At 42.4% G+C, this 23,155-nt stretch overlaps 1 protein-coding gene across 3 annotated transcripts in view; it reads left to right on the forward strand.

The window, feature by feature from the left end:
• Positions 1 to 4,049: 4,049 nt before the first annotated feature.
• Positions 4,050 to 23,155, forward strand: part of LOC121559462 (rho GTPase-activating protein 32) — a 28,348-nt gene continuing 9,242 nt past the window's right edge. The window contains exons 1-11 of one of the 3 annotated variants that reach the window (XM_041872718.2): positions 4,050 to 4,565; positions 12,079 to 12,192; positions 14,450 to 14,555; positions 14,820 to 14,917; positions 15,237 to 15,321; positions 20,607 to 20,693; positions 21,034 to 21,171; positions 21,441 to 21,533; positions 21,684 to 21,806; positions 21,989 to 22,066; positions 22,257 to 22,338. In XM_041872718.2, coding sequence (XP_041728652.1) covers positions 12,101 to 12,192; positions 14,450 to 14,555; positions 14,820 to 14,917; positions 15,237 to 15,321; positions 20,607 to 20,693; positions 21,034 to 21,171; positions 21,441 to 21,533; positions 21,684 to 21,806; positions 21,989 to 22,066; positions 22,257 to 22,338 — 982 coding nt within the window. In that variant the 5' untranslated portion in view covers positions 4,050 to 4,565; positions 12,079 to 12,100. Of the gene's footprint in view, positions 4,566 to 12,078; positions 12,193 to 14,449; positions 14,556 to 14,819; positions 14,918 to 15,189; positions 15,322 to 20,606; positions 20,694 to 21,033; positions 21,172 to 21,440; positions 21,534 to 21,683; positions 21,807 to 21,988; positions 22,067 to 22,256; positions 22,339 to 23,155 lie in introns of those variants that run through there. The other 2 variants (XM_041872710.2, XM_041872715.2) reach the window with 2 other exon arrangements.

The raw sequence follows: 23,155 nt of genomic DNA on the forward strand, positions 1-23,155 counted from the left end.
ATATAGTGGGTTATAAAAAAGTCTGACCATACAAAGTACTGTAGGCCTATATGAAATGAAGATGATAAGTTTAAATCACTTTCACAAATTGCTAAGCGGGATTCTTTCCACTTACAGTATATAACAATAAAGTATTGTTCAACTACCATGTGAAACCTGGAACGTCAGTCATGAGACTAGTGTTAAGATAACTCCACCACCCAATGACTAAACTGGAGAGATACTGACAATGAATGAGGTATGTCATCACAACACATTGGCCTTTGCACTCATGTTCAAATTCCTCTCTGGCTTGGCAAAAACAAATCACTTTCTGTCTGCATATACACTGAGTATACCAAACATTAGGAACACCTTCCTAATATTGAGTTGCACCCCCCACGCTTTGGCCCTCAGAACAGCCTCAATTCATCGGTGGATGGACTCTACAAGGTGTCGAAAGCGTTCCTCAGGGATGTTGGCCCATGTTGTGTCAAGTTGGCTGGATGTCCTTTGGGTGGTGGACCATTCTTGATACACACGGGAAACTGTTGAGCATGAAAAACCCAGCAGCATCTGGCACCTACTACCATATCCCATTCAAAGGCACTTACATTTTATTTTCTTGCCCATTCACCCTCTGAATGGCACACATACACAATCCATGTCTCAATAGTCTCAAGGCTTAAAAATCCTTCTTTAACCTGTCTCCTCCCCTTCATCTACACTGATTGAAGTGGATTTAACAGGTTACATCAATAAGGGATCATAGCTTTCACCTGGATTCACCTGGTCAGGCTATGTGATGGAAAGAGCAGGTCTTTTGCCTTAGGCAGGTATTTTGGTGCTTAGGCCTTACTGTTGGTAATAGGTACACGCAGATGATGTCATTAGTATATCACCTGTGTTGGGTGTGTTGTTTATCTTTATTTTACCAGGTATGTTGAGAATTTATGTTTGTAAATATATTATATACTGACCTTACAGACATCACTGACTAAGTTCATATAAATGTAGTTTATTCATACTGACATATAAAATCAGCACATTGATAGGTTATTTGTCCTGTCGAATGATCTGTGTCATAAAATAAATTAAATTCAAATCAAATATTATTTGTCACATACACACTTTACAGCAGGTATAAAAGGTGCAGCGAAACGCTTATCTGCTAGGTCCCTCAACAACACAGTACATTAATCAATATCAATAACAACAATAAAAGAGTCAAGTCAAAAATTACAAGTAATAGAAGAAATAGAAGAGCTAGTATGCATAGTAATAATGGACTGTATTTACACTGTATTTACAAATATAAAGTGGGTAGTGAAATGCAGTAGAATTAATATGTGTTTGTGTTTATATAGCCTGGTCTCAGAATAGACGTAAAATACTAAACGTAAATCAGGGACACTCAGATTAGTATTATTAGTTACGTTTGGTATGGTTACATAAGACAGATGGTTACTTAAGGCAAAACGAAAGTAGGGTGATTGGTCGGGGTGGATGGGTAGGCGTATAACGTGAACGTCTAGCAACCCAAAGGTTCCATGTTTGAATCTCTTCATGGACAGTTTTAGCTGATTAGAAACTTTGCAACTACTTACTACTTTTTAGATACTTTGCAGCTACTTAACATGTTAGCTAACCCTTCCCCTAACCCCTAACCTTAACCCTTTAACCCAACTCTGAGTCTATAATACCTACATGTTTCAAGCAGACCACCATAGTTCCTGTGCCCAAGAATGCGAAGGTAACCTACCTAAATTACTACCGCCCTGTAGCACTCACGTCGGTAGCCATGAAGTGCTTTGAAAGGGTGGTCATGGCTCACATCAACACCACCATCCCAGAAACCCTAGACACATTCCAATTCGCATAACGCCCCAACAGATCCACAGATGACACAATCTCAATCGCACTCCACACTGCCCTTTCCCACCTGGACAAAAGGAACACATATGTGAAAATGCTTGTCATTGACTACAGCTCAGCGTTCAACACCATAGTGCCCACAAAGCTCATCACTAAGCTAAGGACCCTGGGACTAAACACCTCCCTCTGCAACTGGATCCTGGACTTCGTGATGGGCCGCCCCCAGGTGGTAAGGGTAGGCAACAACACATCTGCCACGCTGATCCTCAACACCGGGGCCTCTCAGGGGTGCGTGCTTAGTCCCCTCCTGTACTCCCTGTTCACCCACAACTGCATGGCCAAGCACGACTCCAACACCATCATTAAGTTTGCTGATGACACAACAGTGTTAGGCCTGATCACTGACAACGATGAGACAGCCTATAGGGAGGAGGTCAGAGACCTGGCAGTGTGGTGCCAGGAAAACAACCTCTCCCTCAATGTGAGCAAGACAAAGGAGATGATTGTGGACTACAGGAAAAGGAGGGCCAAACACGCCCCCGTTAACATCGACGAGGCTGTAGTGGAGCAGGTCGAGAGTTTCAAGTTCCTTGGTGTCCACATCACCAACAAACTATCATGGTCCAAACACACCAAGACAGTCGTGAAGAGGGCACGACAACACCTTTTCCCCCTCAGGAGACTGAAAGGATTTGGCATGGGTCCCCAGATCCTCAAAAAGTTATACAGCTGCACCATCGAGAGCATCCTGACCGGTTGCATCACTGCCTGGTATGGCAACTGCTCGGCATCCGACCGTAAGGCGCTACAGAGGGTAGTGCGTACGGCCCAATACATCACTGGGGCCAAGCTTCCTGCCATCCAGGACCTATATACTAGGCGTGTCAGAGGAAGGCCCAAAAAATTGTCAAAGACTCCAGTCACTCAAGCCATAGACTGCTCTCTCTGCTACCGCACAGCAAGCAGTACCGGAGTGCCAAGTCTAGCTCCAAAAGGCTTCTTAACAGCTTCTACCCCCAAGCTATAAGACTGCTGAACAATTAATCAAATGGCCACCCAGACTATTTACATTGACCCCCCCCCCCCTTTGTTTTTACACTTCCGCTACTCACTGCATATTTACTTTACCCCTACCTTCATGTACAAATTACCTCGACTAACCTGTACCCCCGCACATTGACTCTGTACCGGTACCCCCTGTATATAGCCTCGTTATTGTTATGTAATTTTATTGTGTTACTTTTTATTTTATACTTTATTTTATTTAGTAAATTACATTTACGTCATTTAGCAGACGCTCTTATCCAGAGCGACTTACAGTTAGTGAATACATATATATATATTTTTTATACTGCCCCCCTCCGTGGGAATCAAACCCACAACCCTGCCGTTGCAAACGCCATGCTCTATCAACTGAGCTACATCCCTGCCAGCCATTCCCTCCCCTACCCTGGACGCTGGGCCAATTGTCGCGGCCGGCTGCGACAGAGCCTGGATTCGAACCAGGATCTCTAGTGGCACAGTTAGCACTGCGATGCAGTGCCTTAGACCACTGCGCCACTCAGGAGTACCATATAAGGTAAATATTTTCTTAGCTCTATTACTTGAACTGCATTGTTGGTTAAGGGCTTGTAAGTAAGCATTTCACAGAAAGGTCTACACCTGTTGTATTCAACGCATGTGACAAATACAATTAGATTTTAACATTTGTGGTCCTCTGTAGCTCAGCTGGTAGAGCATGGCGCTTGTAACGCCAAGGTAGTGGGTTCGATCCCCGGGACCACCCAAACACAAAAATGTATGCACGCATGACTGTAAGTCGCTTTGGATAAAAGCGTCTGCTAAATGGCATATTATTATTATTATTATTATTAACATTTGATTTGAACTCCTAACCCTAACCTTAACCCCTAACCCCTAGCCTAGCTAACTTTAGCCACCTAGCTAACGTTAGCATTAGCCACCTAGCCAACATTAGACACCAAATTGGAATTCGTAACATATCATAAGTTTGCAAATGTAATAACATATTGTATGAATTGTAATTTGTAACATATCATACAAATTGTTATGTGTAACATATCATACGAAATGGATGATAGACATCCACAAATTAATAAATACCATACTTAACATATCGTTCTAATTAGTTTGTAGATTTATACTTACTATGTTACATCTCCCCCTGAGTCCAGGTTGCAACATGGGTGCGCGTGTGTGAACATAACCTACATACTGAAATCCACTGATGAAATAGTTGACAAGGCTCCTTTTTGTTTGCCAATAGCAAATATATTTCTTCTCATAAATCACCCATGACATAGTACACATACTTTTGTTTCTTTGTTAGGCGTGGAAGAACGATTGAAACCTGATCTCTGATGTACTAGTACAGCTGAGGGCACTAGGATTAGTATAATTTAAGGAATCATTGAATTTGGCTGCGCGTACGCGCCCAGCCTGGTTTTGCGCGCCCACAGCGTCGGGTGCAGAGCATAGGAGGCTACGGGTTCAATACCGTGGTCTCTTTTTTAGGACATGTTCACGGACGAATCCCTGATATTCTCAAGCAGTGTGAACTGGGCTTCGTAGTGCGATGGTGAAAAATCAAAGTAATTGCTGTCGAAAACCTCAACAGTGGTGAACTGCGCGGCACACTGCGACTCGGAGAAGATAGAGGAGACGCGTGTTGGTTTGTCCTGCGGTTACAGGTATGTTTAAAAGACCATCTCAAAGTGTTACCATCGTCGTCATAGGCTGCTTGTGGTGTGTTGTGTTGTGCTGTGCTGTGTATTCGTTTTAGGTGAGTGAGAATGTGAGTGTGTGAATGAATGTTGTGGCTTTTGAAGGTTATGAGATATGTCTGTTGTATGTAATTACAACATGTTAACTACATAGAGATCCTATTAAATTACTAGAGGGGTTATGACATAAACCCTAAAAGTTCCATAATGGAGCGAAAATGGCAGCCATGTTGGTCAGGGAGAAATCCAAAATCAGTCTAATTGGAATGAATGGCATAGGTGATGAATTTTCTGCTTTTACTTATGCAGGAAAATACAAGTAAGGCATGTGATGTATCATAAATTGTGTAATGTAATTATAGTCAACCTAAAATATTGTCATGTAATTATAAGTACAGGGTCGTTCCATGTCATTTCAGCAAGCCATGACTCCCACCATCTCAGATTGTAAAATGTATTATGCAAGAAATTGCGGTGGAAATGTCTATGTGCAGATATTGATATAATAACATATCGAAGTAAACTTGGAGACGTGATGATATGGTGTGGTCCTCACACTACAACTCGGGAAACCATTTAGTTTATTAGGCTACGGATGAAATATGTTATGAACTTCACAGGGTGGTGAAAGCTTTCATCTAGTTGTCAGAACCTGGTAATATCAGGATGTAGGATGGGGCATTAACCTAACAAATTCAATGACTAATTTCTCTGAACAGGAAAAAAACAACATAACCAAATTCACTGGGAATATATTACATCAACTGATTTAAGCAAGTGTATGGCTGTGGATTGACTGCATTGTTTGAATGGAATGTTGGCATATTGGCAGTTAATTTGAAAATTTATGGAATCATTCCTCTAAAACTGGCCAGCTAGCTAGCTATCAAACATACAGTGCAGATACATTCATCACGTTCATTATTTTACACAGTATTTTATTACAGCACTGGCAATCCATGGTTTACCAACTCCCTGACCAACATGGCTGACCTTTGGACATCATAAGAAGGTTCATGTCCATTCTAATTTCTAATTCTATGTTTGACTATAACATACATCAGGGACCAAGGCAAAGTTTTAATTGATTCAAATTGGCAAAGTTAAAAAAACGTTGCTCTGTCAGCATTCGGTTGTACAGTGACTTGCGAAAGTATTCACCCCCTTGGCATTTTTCCTAGTTTGTTGCCTAACAACCTGGAATTAAAATTGATTTTTGGGGGGGTTTGTATCATTTGATTTACACAACATGCCTACCACTTTGAAGATGCAAATTTTTTTTGGGGTGAAACAAACAAGAAATAAGACAGAAAAACAACTTGAGCGTGCATAACTATTCACCCCCCCCCTTTCCTTTTGCAGCAATTACAGCTGGAAGTGTCTTGGGTTATGTCTCTATAAGCTTGCACATCTAGCCACTGGGATTTTTGCCCATTCTTCAAGGCAAAACTGCTCCAGCTCCTTCAAGTTGGATGGGTTCCGCTGGTGTACAGCAATCTTTAAGTCATACCACAGATTCTAAATTGGATTGAGGTCTGGGCTTTGACTAGGCCATTGCAAGACATTTAAATGTTTCCCCTTAAACCACTCAAGTGTTGCTTTAGCAGTATGCTTAGGGTCATTGTCCTGCTGGAAGGTGAACCTCTGTCCCAGTCTGAAATCTCTGGAAGACTGAAACAGGTTTCCCTCAAGAATTTCCCTGTATTTAGCGCCATCCATCATTCCTTCAATTCTGACCAGTTTCCCAGTCCCTGCCGATGACAAACATCCCCACAGCATGATGCTGCCACCACCATGCTTCACTGTGGGGATGGTGTTCTCGGGGTGATGAGAGGTGTTGGGTTTGCGCCAGACATAGCATTTTCCTTGATGGCCAAAAATATCTATTTTAGTCTCATCTGACCAGAGTACCTTCTTCCATATGTTTGGGGAGTCTCCCACATGCCTTTTGGCGAACACCAAACGTGTTTGCTTATTTTTTTCTTTAAGCAATGGCTTTTTTCTGGCCACTCTTCCGTAAAGCCCAGCTCTGTGGAGTGTACGGCTTAAAGTGGTCCTATGGACAGATACTCCAATCTCCTCTGTGGAGCTTTGGAGCTCCTTCAGGGTTATCGTTATCTCTTTGTTGCCTCTGTTTAATGCCCTCCTTGCCTGGTCTGTGAGTTTTGGTGGGCGGCCCTCTCTTGGCAGGTTTGTTGTGGTGCCATATTCTTTCCATTTTTTAATAATGGGTTTAATGGTGCTCCGTGGGATGTTCAAAGTTTCGGATATTTTTTTATAACCCAACCCTGACCTGTACTTCTCCACAACTTTGTCCCTGACCTGTTTGGAGAGCTCCTTGGTCTTCATGGTGCCGCTTGCTTGGTGTTGCAGACTCTGGGGCCTTTCAGAACAGGTGTATATATATACTCAGATCATGTGACACTTAGATTGCACACAGGTGGATGTTATTTAACTAATTATTTGACTTCTGAAGGTAATTGGTTGCACCAGATCTTATTTAGGGGCTTCATAGCAAAGGGGGTGAATACATATGCACGCACCACCTTTCCGTTATTAATTTTTTAGAATTTTTTGAAACAAGTTATTTTTTTTATTTCACTTCACCAATTTGGACTATTTTGTGTATGTCCATTACATGAAATCCAAATAAAAATCAATTTAAATTACAGGTTGTAATGCAACAAAATAGGAAAAACGCCAAGGGGGATGAATACTTTTGCAAGGCACTGTATCTTTAGAGTTAACAGGGATACCAAAAATACATATTTTCTCTTGCTTATAAAGCTTTGCAACTGTAAAATCTGGACTAATCAATTATTGATAGTTAGAGATAATTTATTGCCCTACATTTCTGGACATGGAGATGCCCAATGGCACAGTATTATGGCCCAAACGGTCTACTGTTGAAGCAGCAGGATGGATCCTAGTTTTCCTCATGATGATGACCATGGCCTCATTATAGACTGGATCAGATGGTCACTCACTGTGGAAGGTCAAAGGTGACTATAGTCTATGTCGAGTCTGTGTGCAAAATTGTTAATGATCAGGGTTAGGGGATAGGAGAATATGCCACGGCTGTATCTCTCTTGAGTAAAACCATATCGAAGGTAGGCCTATATTGAAAATGACTCCACAGGCAGGCTCATTAGAAAAGGGCAGAGGAATTGGGAGTTATATTAAAGGACCCCCCAGAGGAAGTTGCCGCTAATGATTAATGAAACTTGATAGGAAAAGACACCACATTCTCACGGATTTAGGGAAATCCTAGCCACAGATGGAAACCACTGGCCTATCTTTAACTTCGTTATCTCCAAAGTTTTGGTATCTTCCATAAATTGCGGCTGCGAATCCGCCATAAAAATGGTTAGAAAGAATAAGATGAAGCTCCGGTAATAGATGATAACGATTACTGATATGCGATTTTCTACGTTTTAATGGACACTGTGCAACCTTTGGTAGGTAGGCTGCTGGCACGCTGCGGTACAGCAAAGCCAAGTCAGCCCATGCTCATGGTTCTCACAGGGGAAGTGAAATAATAGGCTGCAATGACTTTGCTCATGATCATGCACAATGCATATGTCATGTAACTATAAGTTCCTTGAATTTTCTTTTGTGGGTGCCTTTTCATTATCTGGATAGACATGCGTATTCTTTTTTTTTTAGCAAACACATCATAGCAGTGGACCATGTAGTCAAGCAAAACTTGGGGCGACGGGGGCAGATATCATATCACGTAATTGTACAATTTATAAAATGCGCATATATATTTTTTAATACAGACTATAAAAAAATATTTTGAAAATTGACATCCAATGGATTATGATAATTTTCTGGTTAAAGAAAGTGGAGGTGCTAAAACATATGTTTGCACCCCCAATTTTAATTTGCTCCATGGCTCAGGCGGCCAAGTGGACACAAGGCTGTTTGGCTCATCTCAGTTGCGAAGAGGTATACAGCAGTTTCTGATTAATAAACAATGCCATGCTGGTGGGTGGTAACATTCAAATAAAACCCAGCCCTGAAACGAAATGTAGGCTGAAAAGAGTTTGTCATATCATAGGAGAAGACACTGCATTTCTTATTTATTATTGTCGAGAAGGAACCTGCAAGTAAGCATTTAGTTGGACGGTCTATACCATGTGTATCCCATACATATCACTAATGAAACTTGATAGGAAAAGACACCACATTCTCACGGATTTGCATTAAGTGGGCAGTTCGGATGTGTCACTTCAAGCCCAAATACTGTTTATCATACTTTGACTAAAACGACGACTTATTGACTTAAATCGTTGTGCAACATCATGGGTAAGGTCTAGCCATAGTCTTTCAGCTGGAAAAAGTGTATTTCTACTGGTGTGGGCGTTTAAACGTTACTACCAGCACCAAACCTATGCCAGCTAAGCTTAAACAGTTCCTCTCACATACCTAACTGATTACATTTGAACAACATGCAACTAGGCTTACAGTAGGTCCTTTGTTGACTTGCTTTTCTCAATGGCAAGAAACTGTGTGTAAATGAATGAATTTCAGTTTGTTATTCTCCTCTACCCTCGTCTATGACCTTTATACTATATGTGTGTGTCTGGAATGGGACAAAGAATGATTATACAACTATGGAATTTATCATGAGATGGAACAAAATTAATCCCACTGTAGTAGATGTAAATCAGATTATAGAATCGTATGATTCTCCTCCCAGAGAAGAATAGCATTAATCAGGTTTTTAAACCCATAAACACAATCACCACTGTACTGTATACAGTATTGTCATAGTACAGTATTGTACAGTTTTGTCATCATAATACATAGTTTCATTTCCCTTTCCTGCTACCTCATCAGTCGAGAAGAGGAGCGGCTCACAACCGGCAGGTTGCCATAGCAACCCCAGGCCTTCTCCACTGCATCTAACTTTATGACCACATTCCAGAGCTCCGAATGAGAGCGTGAAACTTTCCCCTCAACTGCCAGATGGAAACATACACTTGGGAGCGCCTCTATCAAAACCCATGGAGATGTTGTTGAGGAATACAGTACTGCCTACACCCCTGTGTGTGTGGAGCTCAGCTGTCTGGGTGGGGGCTGCTCAGTGACCCCAGAGACACTGAACAACATAACAGTATGAGGTGAAACAACAGTCATTTCTCTCTTCCCAGCGACTCCCTAAGCCTCTCACTTAGATATATAACACCACATATCTTAAAGCTTTTGGCCTACATGCATACAGCACAGCACTGTAGCAAATGCATTAGGTTAACATGTTGTGAGTGTATCTAGCTTTAGAGGCTCATGGCATGAAAGTCTTCTCTTAGAGATAATGTGTGGGCATCAATTCCTCACTCCAGCCCATTAATTCTAATACAGGTTTCATAAACGGCATGCAGAATTGCGTAGGCTGCCCTAGTTTTCCTGGAATACCATTTAGGCCAAAGCCAGATCAGAGCTGTTTCTGTCTCCTGGCAGCAGAAATAGAGCTTCCTTCAAGTGGTGAACAAGATGTCTTGTAGCTACCGCTACTGTACATTATAGGCTGATGGTTTTACTATGACTAGTCTGGTATGACTGACAGATAAGCAGGGGAAAGGTTATGTCCCAAATTATACCTTATTCCCTATATAGCGCACTACCTTTTGAACAGGACCCATAGGGCTCTGGTCAAAATAAGTGCACTATGTAGGGAATAGGGTGCCATTTGGGACATTACCAATGCCTCACATTTGGTATGGGTTAACATGTCAAGACTTTTCAGGAAAAATCTGTGTCCTCATTAAATTGAGTAGCATTGCCATGTTATCAATATCCTAAATGAATGGATGTACCTTGTCATGTTGCCATAAGGCAGTGCTGAATGTGTCTGCTACACAGCAATGTGAAGCACAGGATGTCCTTATCTGAGACTAAACATTCTCCATTCTGAACAATCATCAAGGTCAGGCATGTTACATTTTATCATGGAATAAATGCAATGTAGTGAAAAGATTTACAGAGCTTTTGAAAAGATTACTGGACAAACATAAAGTTGGACCAAACATTCTGATGGGTGACAGATTGCCAGACTATACTGAATGGCAAAAACATTCTGTACATGAAAACTGGCGTATTACATTGTTCATCTTCAAAGTAATGTAGCCTATCCCTGGAGAGACTCAGGACAGCTTTGGGACTTCAGATAAATCGTTGCTTGTTTTTTGTCGTCATGCTATCCTCTCTCATTAGATACTAAATATTTGTTGTTGTATTAATGTTTGATAAGATATCCTCTAGAAAGGCTACAGCTGCCATTGGAGAGATGAGGTGAGAGTACAGTAGAATATAGTACATCTGTGCGTGTGGAGTGGGTCTGGTTTGGCCTGTGTCTCTGGCTGGTCACATTGTGCTGAGTCAGAGGGCTGTATGGAACTCTCTCAGCAGTGAGCACCACTCTGTGGCTACGGGCCAACGGGCTGCCTCCCTCTGCCTGCTCTCTTGGGGAAACTGCTACCCTGTACTGTAATGGCTGGCCTGATGTATCTATCTACTACTCCTTACTCCAAACATCTCTATGGTCATCATTACAGCTTCTGATTGGAGAAGAGGAAAACTCCTGCTTTACTACCTCAGTATTGATAGGCTGGGGAGTTTTAGTGCTGAGGTGTATAACCGAGGTACTTAGAGTGCACAATGCACATACTGTAGCACTCCACGACCAGGGTTGGTTGGTTACCACAGCACTGTGCTTGCCCAATATCTTACCAGATGTGAGTTCAGCTCCCAGCACTGCCTTTCATGAGGGCTAGTTATGGAAAGATTGGAAGGCTGTGTGGAGGTGTTTTGTTTCGCTCTGTCAGATCATTCCTTTTATTTGTTGACAGTATATAATGAGCTTTATTAGGGATGATGGTTCTGAGTCCTTGACACATATCTATGTCCTCATTGGGGCTGTCACAACACTCCCATGCTGGTTGGGTTGGTTTCTGCCTCTCAGAATGGTGCCAAACAGATACATGTTGACGGAAGGAGAGTCCCAAAGCTTCCATTTAGTGCTCCTCCTAGACCTGTATTGATTGTTTTGAAAATAGATGTTCTCTAACTGTAATGTTTAAGAGGTTGGTATGTACTTGTTGGGATCCCTTCTGAGGTCTCTTCACAACAACACTCATCATGAAGGGTTCGTTTCTACCTCTTAGGACCATACCAAACAGTCACACATACAAGTCCCAATGCTTTACTCCACCTACAGTATGGATGGATTCCAGAATGTTCAATATTACCTGTTTGAATTAAACAATTTGACGTGTAGGAAGTGTGTATTTACTTGTTTACTGAATGCCTGTCTTACTATAGACACATTAACCATTCATCTTTTAAAGGGCGTGAAATGATTCTAAAGAGAGCAAGCTGCAGCTAAGAGTGGGTTAATGTCTGGCAGCTTCCCAGCTAAGGTTCACTCTCCTCGCTCTCGCTCTCCTCCATCTCTCTCTCTCCTCCATCTCGTCAGTCGACTGTTGCAGTAAGACAGTATGATGGAAGCTGGCTCTGGGGTTGCCGCGGTGATCGGGAATGCTGCCTCAGGAGCTCAGGGAGAACCAGGAAGTGGTGACGTCCTTGAGGGGTGAGTTACTCTCTCACACACACGCTGCACTGTACCATACTGCTGCTATGTCAGCTGACCAGGACTCTGCAGATATCACACCCAGAAATGTAAAGGAGACGTGTTGAGGGTGCGTGGGTGATTGTACGGGCATGTGTGTGTATTATGTGTACGTGAGAGATTGACGGGGAGGAAGAGAGTGATAGAAAGAGAGGAATTCTAAAGACATTAGTGATGGCTACAGTATGTCGTCCTATTGTAAAGGGTTGTGATGACAAACAAATGATCTCTTCTCTATCTACTGTAAGTATGCTGGAAAACAACCAGGCCTAGATAGGATAGGATGGCTCTCATTTAATCACATAGATCTCCAGCAGATGAGATGAGCTCGTTCTTTCAGTGCCAGTGTTCTTGTCCTTTTTAGCAGATCTCAGGAGCGCTAGCCTATGCATCACTTAGTCTGTGTCTGAGCCCTGGAAGGAAGGACAAATCTCAGGCATCCACTCTTCTTCATTGTCCCTGAGAAAAGTTGGTCTGAAAGGACTTTTCTCCCTCTGCCTAGCACACTGACTCAGATTTCAGCTGCAGGTTTTGTGAGGCGCTCCCTTGTGGGCGGATTGCATTCGTGACTTACTCAAAGGAAAGGCTTTGCTTACCCGAACATACACAAAAGCCATTATAGCTTTGTTTTGGTCCTACCAAGTGTGAGATGCTTCTTTTGTAAGGCTAAGTATGTTCTTTCCCCAGGATGTGTTTACTGTATGTAGGCTAGGCTATACTCGTCTCTGGAGCTTTCTGTACCAGTCAGTAGCCATTTGAGACTGTGTGCAGTTATGTGCTACCACCAGAATAACAAGGATGTAAATACCACAGGGTACATTATGTTTTCTGGGCCACTGGCGTATTGTCATGATTTGAGCACCAGAAACATGATGTAAATATATTTGTCTCACTCACTGGCTCCCTCTGGTGGCTTCTATGGAAAATTGTTTTTTATTTCAAGTACAGTACCAGTCAAAAGTTTGGACACACCTACTCATTCCAGGGTTTTTCTTAATTTTTTTACCATTTTCTACATTGTAGAATAATAGTGAGGACATCAAAACTATGAAATAACACATATGGAATCATGTACTAACCAAAAAAGTGTTAAACAAATCAAAATATATTTGAGATTCTTCAAAGTAGCCACCCTTTGCCTTGATGACAGCTTTGCACACTCTTGGCATTCTCTCAACCAGCTTCATGAGGTAGTCACCTGGAATGCATTTCAATTAACAGGTGTGCCTTGTTAAAAGTTAATTTGTGGAAATTATTTCCTTCTTAATGCGTTTGAGCCAATCAGTTGTGTTGTGACAAGGTAGGGGTGGTATACTAAAGACAACAATAAGAAGAAGCGACTTGCTTGGGCCAGGAAACACGTTCAATGGACATTAGACTGGTGGAAATCTGTCCTTTGGTCTGATGAGTCCAAATTTGAGATTTCTGGTTCCAACCGATGTCTTTGTGAGACACAGAGTACGTGAATGGATGATCTCTGCATGTGTGGTTCCCACCGTGAAGCATGGAGGAGGAGGTGTGGGGGTGCTTTGCTGGTGACACTGTCTGTGATTTATTTAGAATTCAAGGCACACTTAACCAGCATGGCTACCACAGCATTCTGCAGCGATACGCCATCCCATCTGGTTTGCGCTTAGTGGGACTATCATTTGTTTTTCAACAGGACAATGACCCAAAACACACCTCCAGGCTGTGTAAGGGCTATTTGACCAAGAAGGAGAGTGATGGAGTGCTGCATCAGATGACCTGGCCTCCACAATCACCCAACCTCAACCCAATTGAGATGGTTTGGGATGAGTTGGACCGCAGAGTGAAGGAAAAGCAGCCAACAAGTGCTCAGCATATGTGGGAACTCCTTCAAGACTGTTGGAAAAGCATTCCTCATGTAGCTGGTTGAGAGAATGCCAAGAGTGTGCAAAACTGTCATCAAGGCAAAGGGTGGCTACTTTGAAGAATCTAAAATCTAAAATATATTTTGATTTGTTTAACACTTTTTGGGTTACTACATGATTCCATATATGTTATTTCATAGTTCTGAGGTCTTCACTATTATTCTACACTGTAGAAAATAGTAAAAATAAAGAAAAAACCTTGAATGAGTAGGTGTGTTCAAACTTTTGACTGGTAGTGTATGTCAAATGTAAGGTATTTATGGTTTCTGATTCTTCATCTTTCTCTCCCTGTCTCTCTCTGTCCTTCCCTCCCTCTCCCTGTGTAGGGCCTTGTCACCGTGTATTACACCAGATGAAGAAGAGAACCAGCCTGATCCACACAAGAGCACTACTCCAACAGATAAATCCCCACAAGAGAGCACAACTGACATGGTACACAGTCTATAATCACTAATTGAGGCCTGATACAAGCACTGTAACCTTGGAATAGCAGTCTCTGAACTCTACTACTATGTAGTCTTGTAGATACTGCTAGTATGGGTTTCTTTTTAGTATTATTGAACCAGAAAATGTCAAGTGCCGACTGTCTTGTAATTGGTTTACATGTCAGGAATGTTGAGTATTGTGTGTGTTGATTGGCAGATATTGTGTGTGTTGATTGGCAGATATTGAGTATTGTGTGTTGTTGATTGGCAGGTACGGAGTGATGAGGTCACAGAACTTCCTGCCGAGCCTGAGCCCACCCTGCGTTCCTGCGTCAGCACAGCCAGCATGAAGGTCAAAAACGTGAAGAAGTAGGTGCTCCCGTCCCCACGGAAACGGGCTATTATGGGCTGTAAAACGGGCCTCTAAACCAGGGCAGTAAAATAAAGTGCAGTAAAATGATGGGCTGGGGCCGGGCAGAGACTCACTCTCACACTACTATCTCCCCCTTCTCTCTTTCCCTGCCCTCTTCCTCTGCTCTCCCTCCCTCTCTCTTTCTTTCTCTCTCTGCTCTCTCTCACGCTCACTCTCTCCTCTCTCTCCTCACTCCTCTCCCTCTTTCTCTTTGCTCTTTCTGCCTCAGTGTAACAGCCAGTAGAATACTGATGAGGGGATGCTGTTGTATTTCAGGCTGACGTTCCCCAGAGGTCATTTTCCCAGGCTGGCTGAGTGTGCCCACTTCCACTATGAGACCGTTGACTTTGGCACTGTGCAGGTGAGGCCCGGCCCGGAACTGAACACACATACATTATATGGAGAACAGAAATTATTTGTTGCTGGCAGTTTGGTAATTGTGTCCTTGGCTCAAGTTCATGTGTAGCTCAGTGGACATCATGGTGAATTGTTCCCTTAATGGAACCGAGCAGTCTGTCCTAATCATCCCGCCCGACCCACATTCCACTCTTAAATTTCACATATTTGAAAAAAGTACAGATGGAATTTAAATTATCTCATTCATTAAAGTGATACTTCGGGATTTTGGCAATGAGGCCCTTTATCTACTTCCCCAGGGTCAGATTAACTCATGGATACCATCTTTATGTCTCTGTGTCCAGTATGAAGGAAGTTAGATTTAATTTTGTGAGCCAATGCTAACTAGCATTAACGCAATGACTGGAAGTCTATGGGTATCTGTATATTTAAAATGTTGTTTATGAATATTTCATCCAGTGTGTGTGTTAATCCACTAAGTAGCATTCATTCCTCTCTGATCCGCTCAGCTCAGGGTAAACCTGCAATCCTCAGTACTTGTTGGATTAAGCTGATGATATCAGCCAGAGAAATAGTGTGGTTTTCTGGGTAGACAGCATTACTGTAGGAGCATCCACAGGCGGTCAGTACTACTGTAGTAGAGAGAGAGAGAGAGTGAACTGTGGCAGCTTTCAGCTTCCAGGCGGTGGCAGGAGAGAGCAATTATGTGCAGGGAGTTATATTTAACACTGGAGAATGTAACCGCACATTTAATTGTATAAGATGTTGTTTTGTTTGCTTAGCTTGCACCTGTGATATCATCCCATAGCCTCATCAGGTGGTCTGGTGACACTTTAACTATAGATTCATTGCCATTAGAGACGGCACAGATTCCAGAGGTTTGAGAGTGAGAAATTGTTTTGTCTGTGGTGATAATTAGAGTCAGTCAGGCGGAAGCGATTGCTCACTCATTTGTGAAAGTGGCTGTTTATTGCCTCGATAATTCCAGTGTAATTCTGTTGGCTTGACAGCAGAGAGCAGTAGTCATCTACTCCTTCGCACACTGATGCTTTTACTACAGTTTCTAAACCCAGAGGCCCAACATCGCGAGACTTCCGGGAACGCTTGCGAAGCAGACAGACCAGACCGGGGTTTGAGAAGTGAAAAATTATTCCCTTGTAGAAGCAGTTTCTGCGTATCTTCATACTAAACCATCTTTGCTTTTACCGTTGAGAGAGCGTCACTGAACCGCTATGTTCGTAGCGTGGTATAACATGACCTATTACATGTATGCTAAGGGGAATGTGTATGTGTGTGTTTGTGTGTGTGTGGGAGCTATAGCACAGTGCATTGTAACTATAGAATAGCTGACCTACTGTAGCTGTGGCAGCTATGATACATTAGATGTGTGGCTGGGGCGTAGCTACTGAACAGAAGTGTCTGTCTGTGACCTTGAGATCTTCCTACAGGGGAAGATGAGCTGAGCTAGGAGAGAAATATCACTCTAGGGAGAGACCAGCCATGCCTCACTCGGACATTAACAGACCACACCCATACACACACTTAACTGTTTTCTTAAAGGCCCAGTGCAGTCAAAAGCGCAATTTTCTGGTGTTTTATATATATTTCCACACTGAGGTTGGAATAATACTGTAAAAATGTATAAACGATGATAAGCCTCTTTTTAGAGCTATTTGAAAAGACTGCCTGAAATTTCAGCCTGTTTTGGTGGGATGGAGCTTTGGCCTTTCCATGGTGACATCACCACGCGGTAAATTAGTTAATAGACCAATAGTAAAGAGTTCCAAACGTATCTGCCAATAACAGCTAGTTTTCAGTGTTCCCCTCTTCACTCAGACCACTCCCAGACAGTCCTAGCAAAATTATTGCTTGAGAAATTGCTCTTTGCTAAGAAGCTATTTTTGTTTCTTTTTGACGATTTTAATTGAAAACAATCACAGTAAGGTACATATTGCAGTTGAGTCACTAACCTCGAATCAGTCGAGTCACGAGTCCCTATGGCTGAGTCCCAGTGCTCGAGTCTGAGTCACTGGGTCTGAGTTTAACAAAAAATACTACATTTAATGTTGGTTTATGTGTACATAAAAATATATATATTTTGAAAGCCAAACAAATGATTCGGGGTTCTTTAGACATATTTTGTATTTTAGTGCTGTTTTTTTGCTCGCTTGGATTGCTGGCTCGATGCTCGTCTGTTGCTAGATTTGCGCCTCTATTGATTTGGCTCGGATTTAGTAGAATAAATCTGCCCAACAACAACTAGTGGCAGGCTGGTGGGAAGATTTTCATGTGAGCATTGAAGTAGCGCAAAGACTTTCCTCCTGTTGCACAATGGTTATAATTGCCTGCAATATACAATAGTCCTTCATACACAGTCTCACACACATATTTTATTTTAATGTTCAATAGTTATGTCAAATAAGTAATGATGTTTTAAAGGGATGAATGGTCTCTTGACGGAATTGGCTATTCCTCCTGTCAGAATGACCAGATTATTTGCTACTTTTTTGTAATCGCCCACTGATATTTGTGTAGGTTGTTTTATTCCAGAGTGAAAACTAAACGGAGAAAGTGGGAGGGTAGAGCGAGATGACAAATTCAAAGACAGACTACTTTTAAATACTCAAGGGGAGAGAGGGAGACAATAGCTATACTGTTGTTTTACTATTAAACTCAATACTATTGTTTTCAATTTCGTAAAGCAGCTTGTGTTTTTTTACCAGGCAAAGCTAAATAGTAGGCTGGTGACTGGTGGTTACGGGGAAGCAAGAGAGTCGCTTGCGCGATTTGTTTGATCGGAGCCAGAGTGGAGCCTTCCTGCTTGTCTGCCCACACTCATAGCTTGCTCCCCCGCAGCTCACCAGCTGATGTAGGCTGCGTGTGCCAGTGTGGCGCGCCCTTCCCAAGGCTACCTAGAGAACAGAACCCTCCCTGCTCTGCGCACCCAGTGCTGCTAATATTCTGCTTATCATAGTAGCCAATCCAGTCAAAGTGCAAATACAAGTCACGGGAAGGTGAGTCCGAATCACCAATGGTCGAGAAGGCGAGTCCGAGTCACCAATGGTCGAGTAGAAGTGGAGTCACAAGCTATGAAAATCAGGACTCGAGTCCGAGTCCTGGACTCGAGTACTACAACACTGCTTAATTGTTACCCAGAAATTATTTGATATTGAGATAAAAACAGCTGCATTGGACTTTTAACTGCTGTTATGGTGTTATAATTTACATGCTGACTTAGAGGTAGTGTCATAACATTGTCCCTGTGGTGGGTTTCATGACTCGTGTGCTTGTCCTAGAACTCACATAAAAGACCAGCAGGGATATGACTGATCAGGTCTCAGACAGAATGACAACATGAGGACAGCAGCCTCTGAAACAAATACAGTGGACTGGGTTGATTCTGCCTAAGATTACTTCCATTCTCTACAGAAGCACCATTTTGAAATGGAGATGCCTGGGTGGTCTGTGTCCTCCTGCACCTCTGTCTGTATGTCAGGCTTACGTATGGGTGTGTGCTAACTGCTCTGGTTTAGCCTATATACTGTAGAGCTCCTTTGTCACGAGAGGATGAGGGAAGGTAGAGGGAGGGAGGGAAGGTAGAGGGAGGGAGGGAAGGTAGAGGGAGGGAGGGAAGGTAGAGGGAGCGAAGGAAGGAGAGTGGGAGGGAGATTGAGATGAGGAGAGGAGGGGATGGGAGGGACCAAGGGAGAGAGAAACAGCGGGATGCTTCCCCTATTTCTATTCTCTGCTATTGTGGTGTAATTGAACAGTGAAAGGATGTTGTGGATCCACCTTGTGGTGAAGGACAGACTGAAGGGGAGCATTTTGATTTAACATGAGGGACAGATGAAAGCAACCAGCATCTGTTTAACGCTGCTCAATCCAGAGGCAACTCCACGCTTTCCTCTGTCCTAAATATACCAGCCAGTGGTAGGAAGCTAAGTGACTTCTATCTGGAGACACAGGACTGCAGTTGAACACTGTCCGGGAGACATCCAGCTGTGTTGTTAACCTGACTTAATAGCTGAGGAGCAGTAAAGAGCCTGCACTGGCAGGTACCAGTATGCGATTGTGTATTCATTTCTGTTTCTGGGTCCAGATGTGTGTATTAATAGTTAATGACTGCAGGCATGTTTCTATTTAGGGATTTGTGCTGCGCCGTGTGAGGTTGTCCGTTTTAGTTGCTTGGCTAAAATGCGTTGGTAAAAAGAGTTGGGGGATAGATAGAGCGTAAACAAAACATAAGTAGACATGCAGTCATTTTACTCAGTTTAGTTTGCAGTGTTAAATGACTCCGCTCCATGTGACTGTGTTTCTCTGTCAAGACATCCTCTTGACATATTGTTAATCATCATTGATTCATGTTTGTTGTTGTCTTATCATGCTAACCATCCATCTTTCCCATCCACATGACCATAGGTAATGTTATTGTTTAATTCACTCATTGACTCATGATTATTCTTCCAGACTGTATTAATTGTTGACATCCTCCAAACAATATTGACTATTTTATATTCTATTTCATATGTTAGCTTTGTAATAAGGTATTTTGCATTGATTCATTACTCTCTGTATAGCTACGTGTATGAAGGAGCTGTGGTTTACCATGTTATTGAGCAGTGATGGGTAACTAGGTCATATTGTGTTGGGTAACTCTAGTGTATCTAGATTAGCTGTTCACTGTTATAAATAACCAAAACCTCCCCTGCCTCGCAGGTCTTTGAAGTTATGCCTGTATTTGATATCAATTTATTCCACTAACTATTCCTGAGGCTTTGATCTCCTCTTGGTGTAGGAGTTTATGGAGTTATATGGGACAGAGGGGGGATTTTTGGTACATTTCCATAGCCTCTCAAACGCTGAAGGGGTTCTAAATTGCTTATATATTATTCATATACTACATTATATTTTGGGTTGAAAAAGCACATTCACACTTTCTTAACCTCCCAAGAGTTCTTTCTTATTGTGCATGAAGTCAGCAACTCTCAAGACCAAAGGACCTCAACACATTTTTTAAAGGGGACTCTGTTCTTTTTGATGTATTATCTAGATGTTTCTGGTCATGACAAACTAACCAATTTCTAAACATGATAGTGTTACCTAGTTGGGTATACTGTCTATTATTGATAGAGTTTGGAGAGTGGGCTAAGTGACCGAACATGAATTTGGTATGGGTTTTACTTTCACAGTAGTTCAGAAACAGAAAGAGGTTGCTGTATTAAACTCCTACATTATTTAGAGTGTGGTGTTCCACACTATTTTAATCTCTCTGTACCCATTCCCCTGCAGCTGTCCTTTGCAGAGGAGCAGACTGAGGGGCAGAAGGCTGGTCTGGACTCCAAGGAGCCACTCTTCGTGGTTCAGATCTGCTGCCAGGTATAGTGGAGCTTGAGGGCTAGGCCCTAGTTTCTGACCAATAGAAAAATCTGGAACATTTATCTGAAGCATGCTATTCATATATTTTAGCCCTGAACTAACACACCTGATTCAAGTAGTCAAGGGCTTGATGATTAGTTGACAAGTTGAATAAGGTGTGCTAGCTCTGGACTAGATCAAATACATGGAACGGCTGGGGGTCCAGGTGGAGAAGTTTGAGACAGGCTGGGATAATCAATTTTGCGCCTTTTGTACAGTAGCTTTGTCCTAGATTCCTTCACTGTTTTTCTCAGTCTGGTCTCATTTCAGGCTTACTCTTGTCTCTGTGTTTGTGTCTCAGAGTCGGAGCTGGCTGGTGAAGCGATCCTATGAAGACTTCCGTGTGCTGGACAAACACCTCCACCTTTGTATCTATGACAGACGCTTCTCCAAACTCACTGAGCTGCCCCGCTTTGACTCTCTGAAGGACACAGTAGAGGTAGGAGTCAGTCAACAGGACTAAATCTTACTACTGGGAATATTTTACTATCTGCTGTGAATGAGACCGGTTGTATCCCAAATGACACCCCATTCCCTAAATAGTGTACTACTTTTGACCAGTGCACAGGAAACTGGTCAAAACTAGTAGACTACTTAGGGAATAGGGTGCCATTGGGACACTTCCACAGTCATAGTTAGATTACATCAGTTATCTCCCCTGGCGTTGCATTCAACCTAACTCATTCCTGCTGGTTATATTCTCCTCAGGAAATAACCAAGATGTTGGCAGCCTACCTGTCCCATCTCTCAGCCATCGCTGACAACAAGATCAACTGTGGTCCAGTGCTGACATGGATGGAGGTGGGCTACTCATGTTTCTCTTTATTCAATTAGACCATGCAGAATTCAATTTTCCATAGATAGTAATAGATCCATCTGATGTCTTTGCTAAACTCCATTATGTAGTTTTTTTAGTATTTTGTAGACTCAGCCTGTGTTTTTGTCTCTCAGATTGATAACAAGGGCAACCACATGCTGGTAGCTGAGGAGTCCTCCATCAATGTTCCTGCCATCGCCGCAGCCCACGTCACCAAACGCTACATTGCCCAGGCCACAGACGAGCTGACCTTTGAGGTGACCTGTCTGGGCATCTTTGATTGGACAGGAAAGGGGAGGGGTTTAGGGAACAGTGGGGAGATATGGGGATACATTCACTAGGGGATTTGTACACATTCTGCCGTGGTTGTTGATGTTTTTAAACCCCTTCAAACTGCTATACTCTCTGAGTTGTCTTTTCTGTGTTGTACCTGTTCTAGGTAGGGGACATTGTGTCAGTCATTGACATGCCTCCTAAAGAGGACACTGGCTGGTGGAGAGGGAAACATGGTTTTCAGGTAAAACCCCTCAAATAAGTCAGTGACTCAAACAGCTTTGTCTGTCCCTTCATACTAGTGACCCATTTTCTGCATCCCACACCCTACTGTACATGGAGGTTACTATCACTTACTCTTCCTTAGATTGTATCTGGTGCATATAGAGCGCAGGAGAGTGTTACTATTCCTGCTTCTGTTTCTCTCTGTGCAGGTTGGCTTCTTCCCCTGTGACTGTGTGGAGCTGATCAGTGACAGGATTCCTCCCTGTGTATCCAGCTCTGTGCCAAAACCAGGTACTGTGACCTGTTTTACAGCAACAATACGTTGTCCTCCCTCTTCTCTATGATTAATGTATAATTGACTGGAGGGGACTCTTAAAGTGTTTCTGAAAGAATGAGGTGAGTCTGGCGTGTGTGTGTGTGTGTATATACAGTGCATTCGGAAAGTATTCCGACCCTTTCCGTTATTCCACATGTTGTTACGTTACAGCCTTATTCTAAAATGTATTAAATTAAATGTTTTAATCATCAATCTACACACACTACCCCATCATTTCTTTGTAAATGTATTACAATTTAAAAACAGAAATACCTTATTTACATAAGTATTCAGACCCTTTGCTATGAGACTCGAAATTGAACTCAGGTGCATCCTGTTTCCATTGATCATCCTTGAGATGTTTCTACAACTTGATTGGAATTCACCTGTGGTAAATTCAATTCATTTGACATGATTTGGAAAGGCACACACCTGTCTACACTACGGGTCAAAAGTTTTAGAACACCTGCTCATTCAAGGGTTTTTCTTTATTTTTACTATTTTCTACATTGTAGAATAATAGTGAAGACATCAAAACTATGAAATAACACAAATGGAATCATGTAGTAACCCAAAAAGTGTTAAACAGATCAAAATATATGTTAAATTTGAGATTCTTCAAAAAGCCACCCTTTGCCTTGATGACAGCTTTGCACACGCTTGGCATTCTCTCAACCAGCTTCACCTGGAATGCTTTTCCAACAGTCTTGAAGGAGTTCCCACATATGCTTAGCACTTGTTGGCTGCTTTTCCTTCACTCTGCGGTCCGACTCATCCCAAACCATCTCAATT

The sequence above is a fragment of the Coregonus clupeaformis genome, chromosome 5 (assembly GCF_020615455.1).
Source record: "Coregonus clupeaformis isolate EN_2021a chromosome 5, ASM2061545v1, whole genome shotgun sequence".
Classification (NCBI taxonomy): Eukaryota; Metazoa; Chordata; class Actinopteri; order Salmoniformes; family Salmonidae; genus Coregonus; species Coregonus clupeaformis.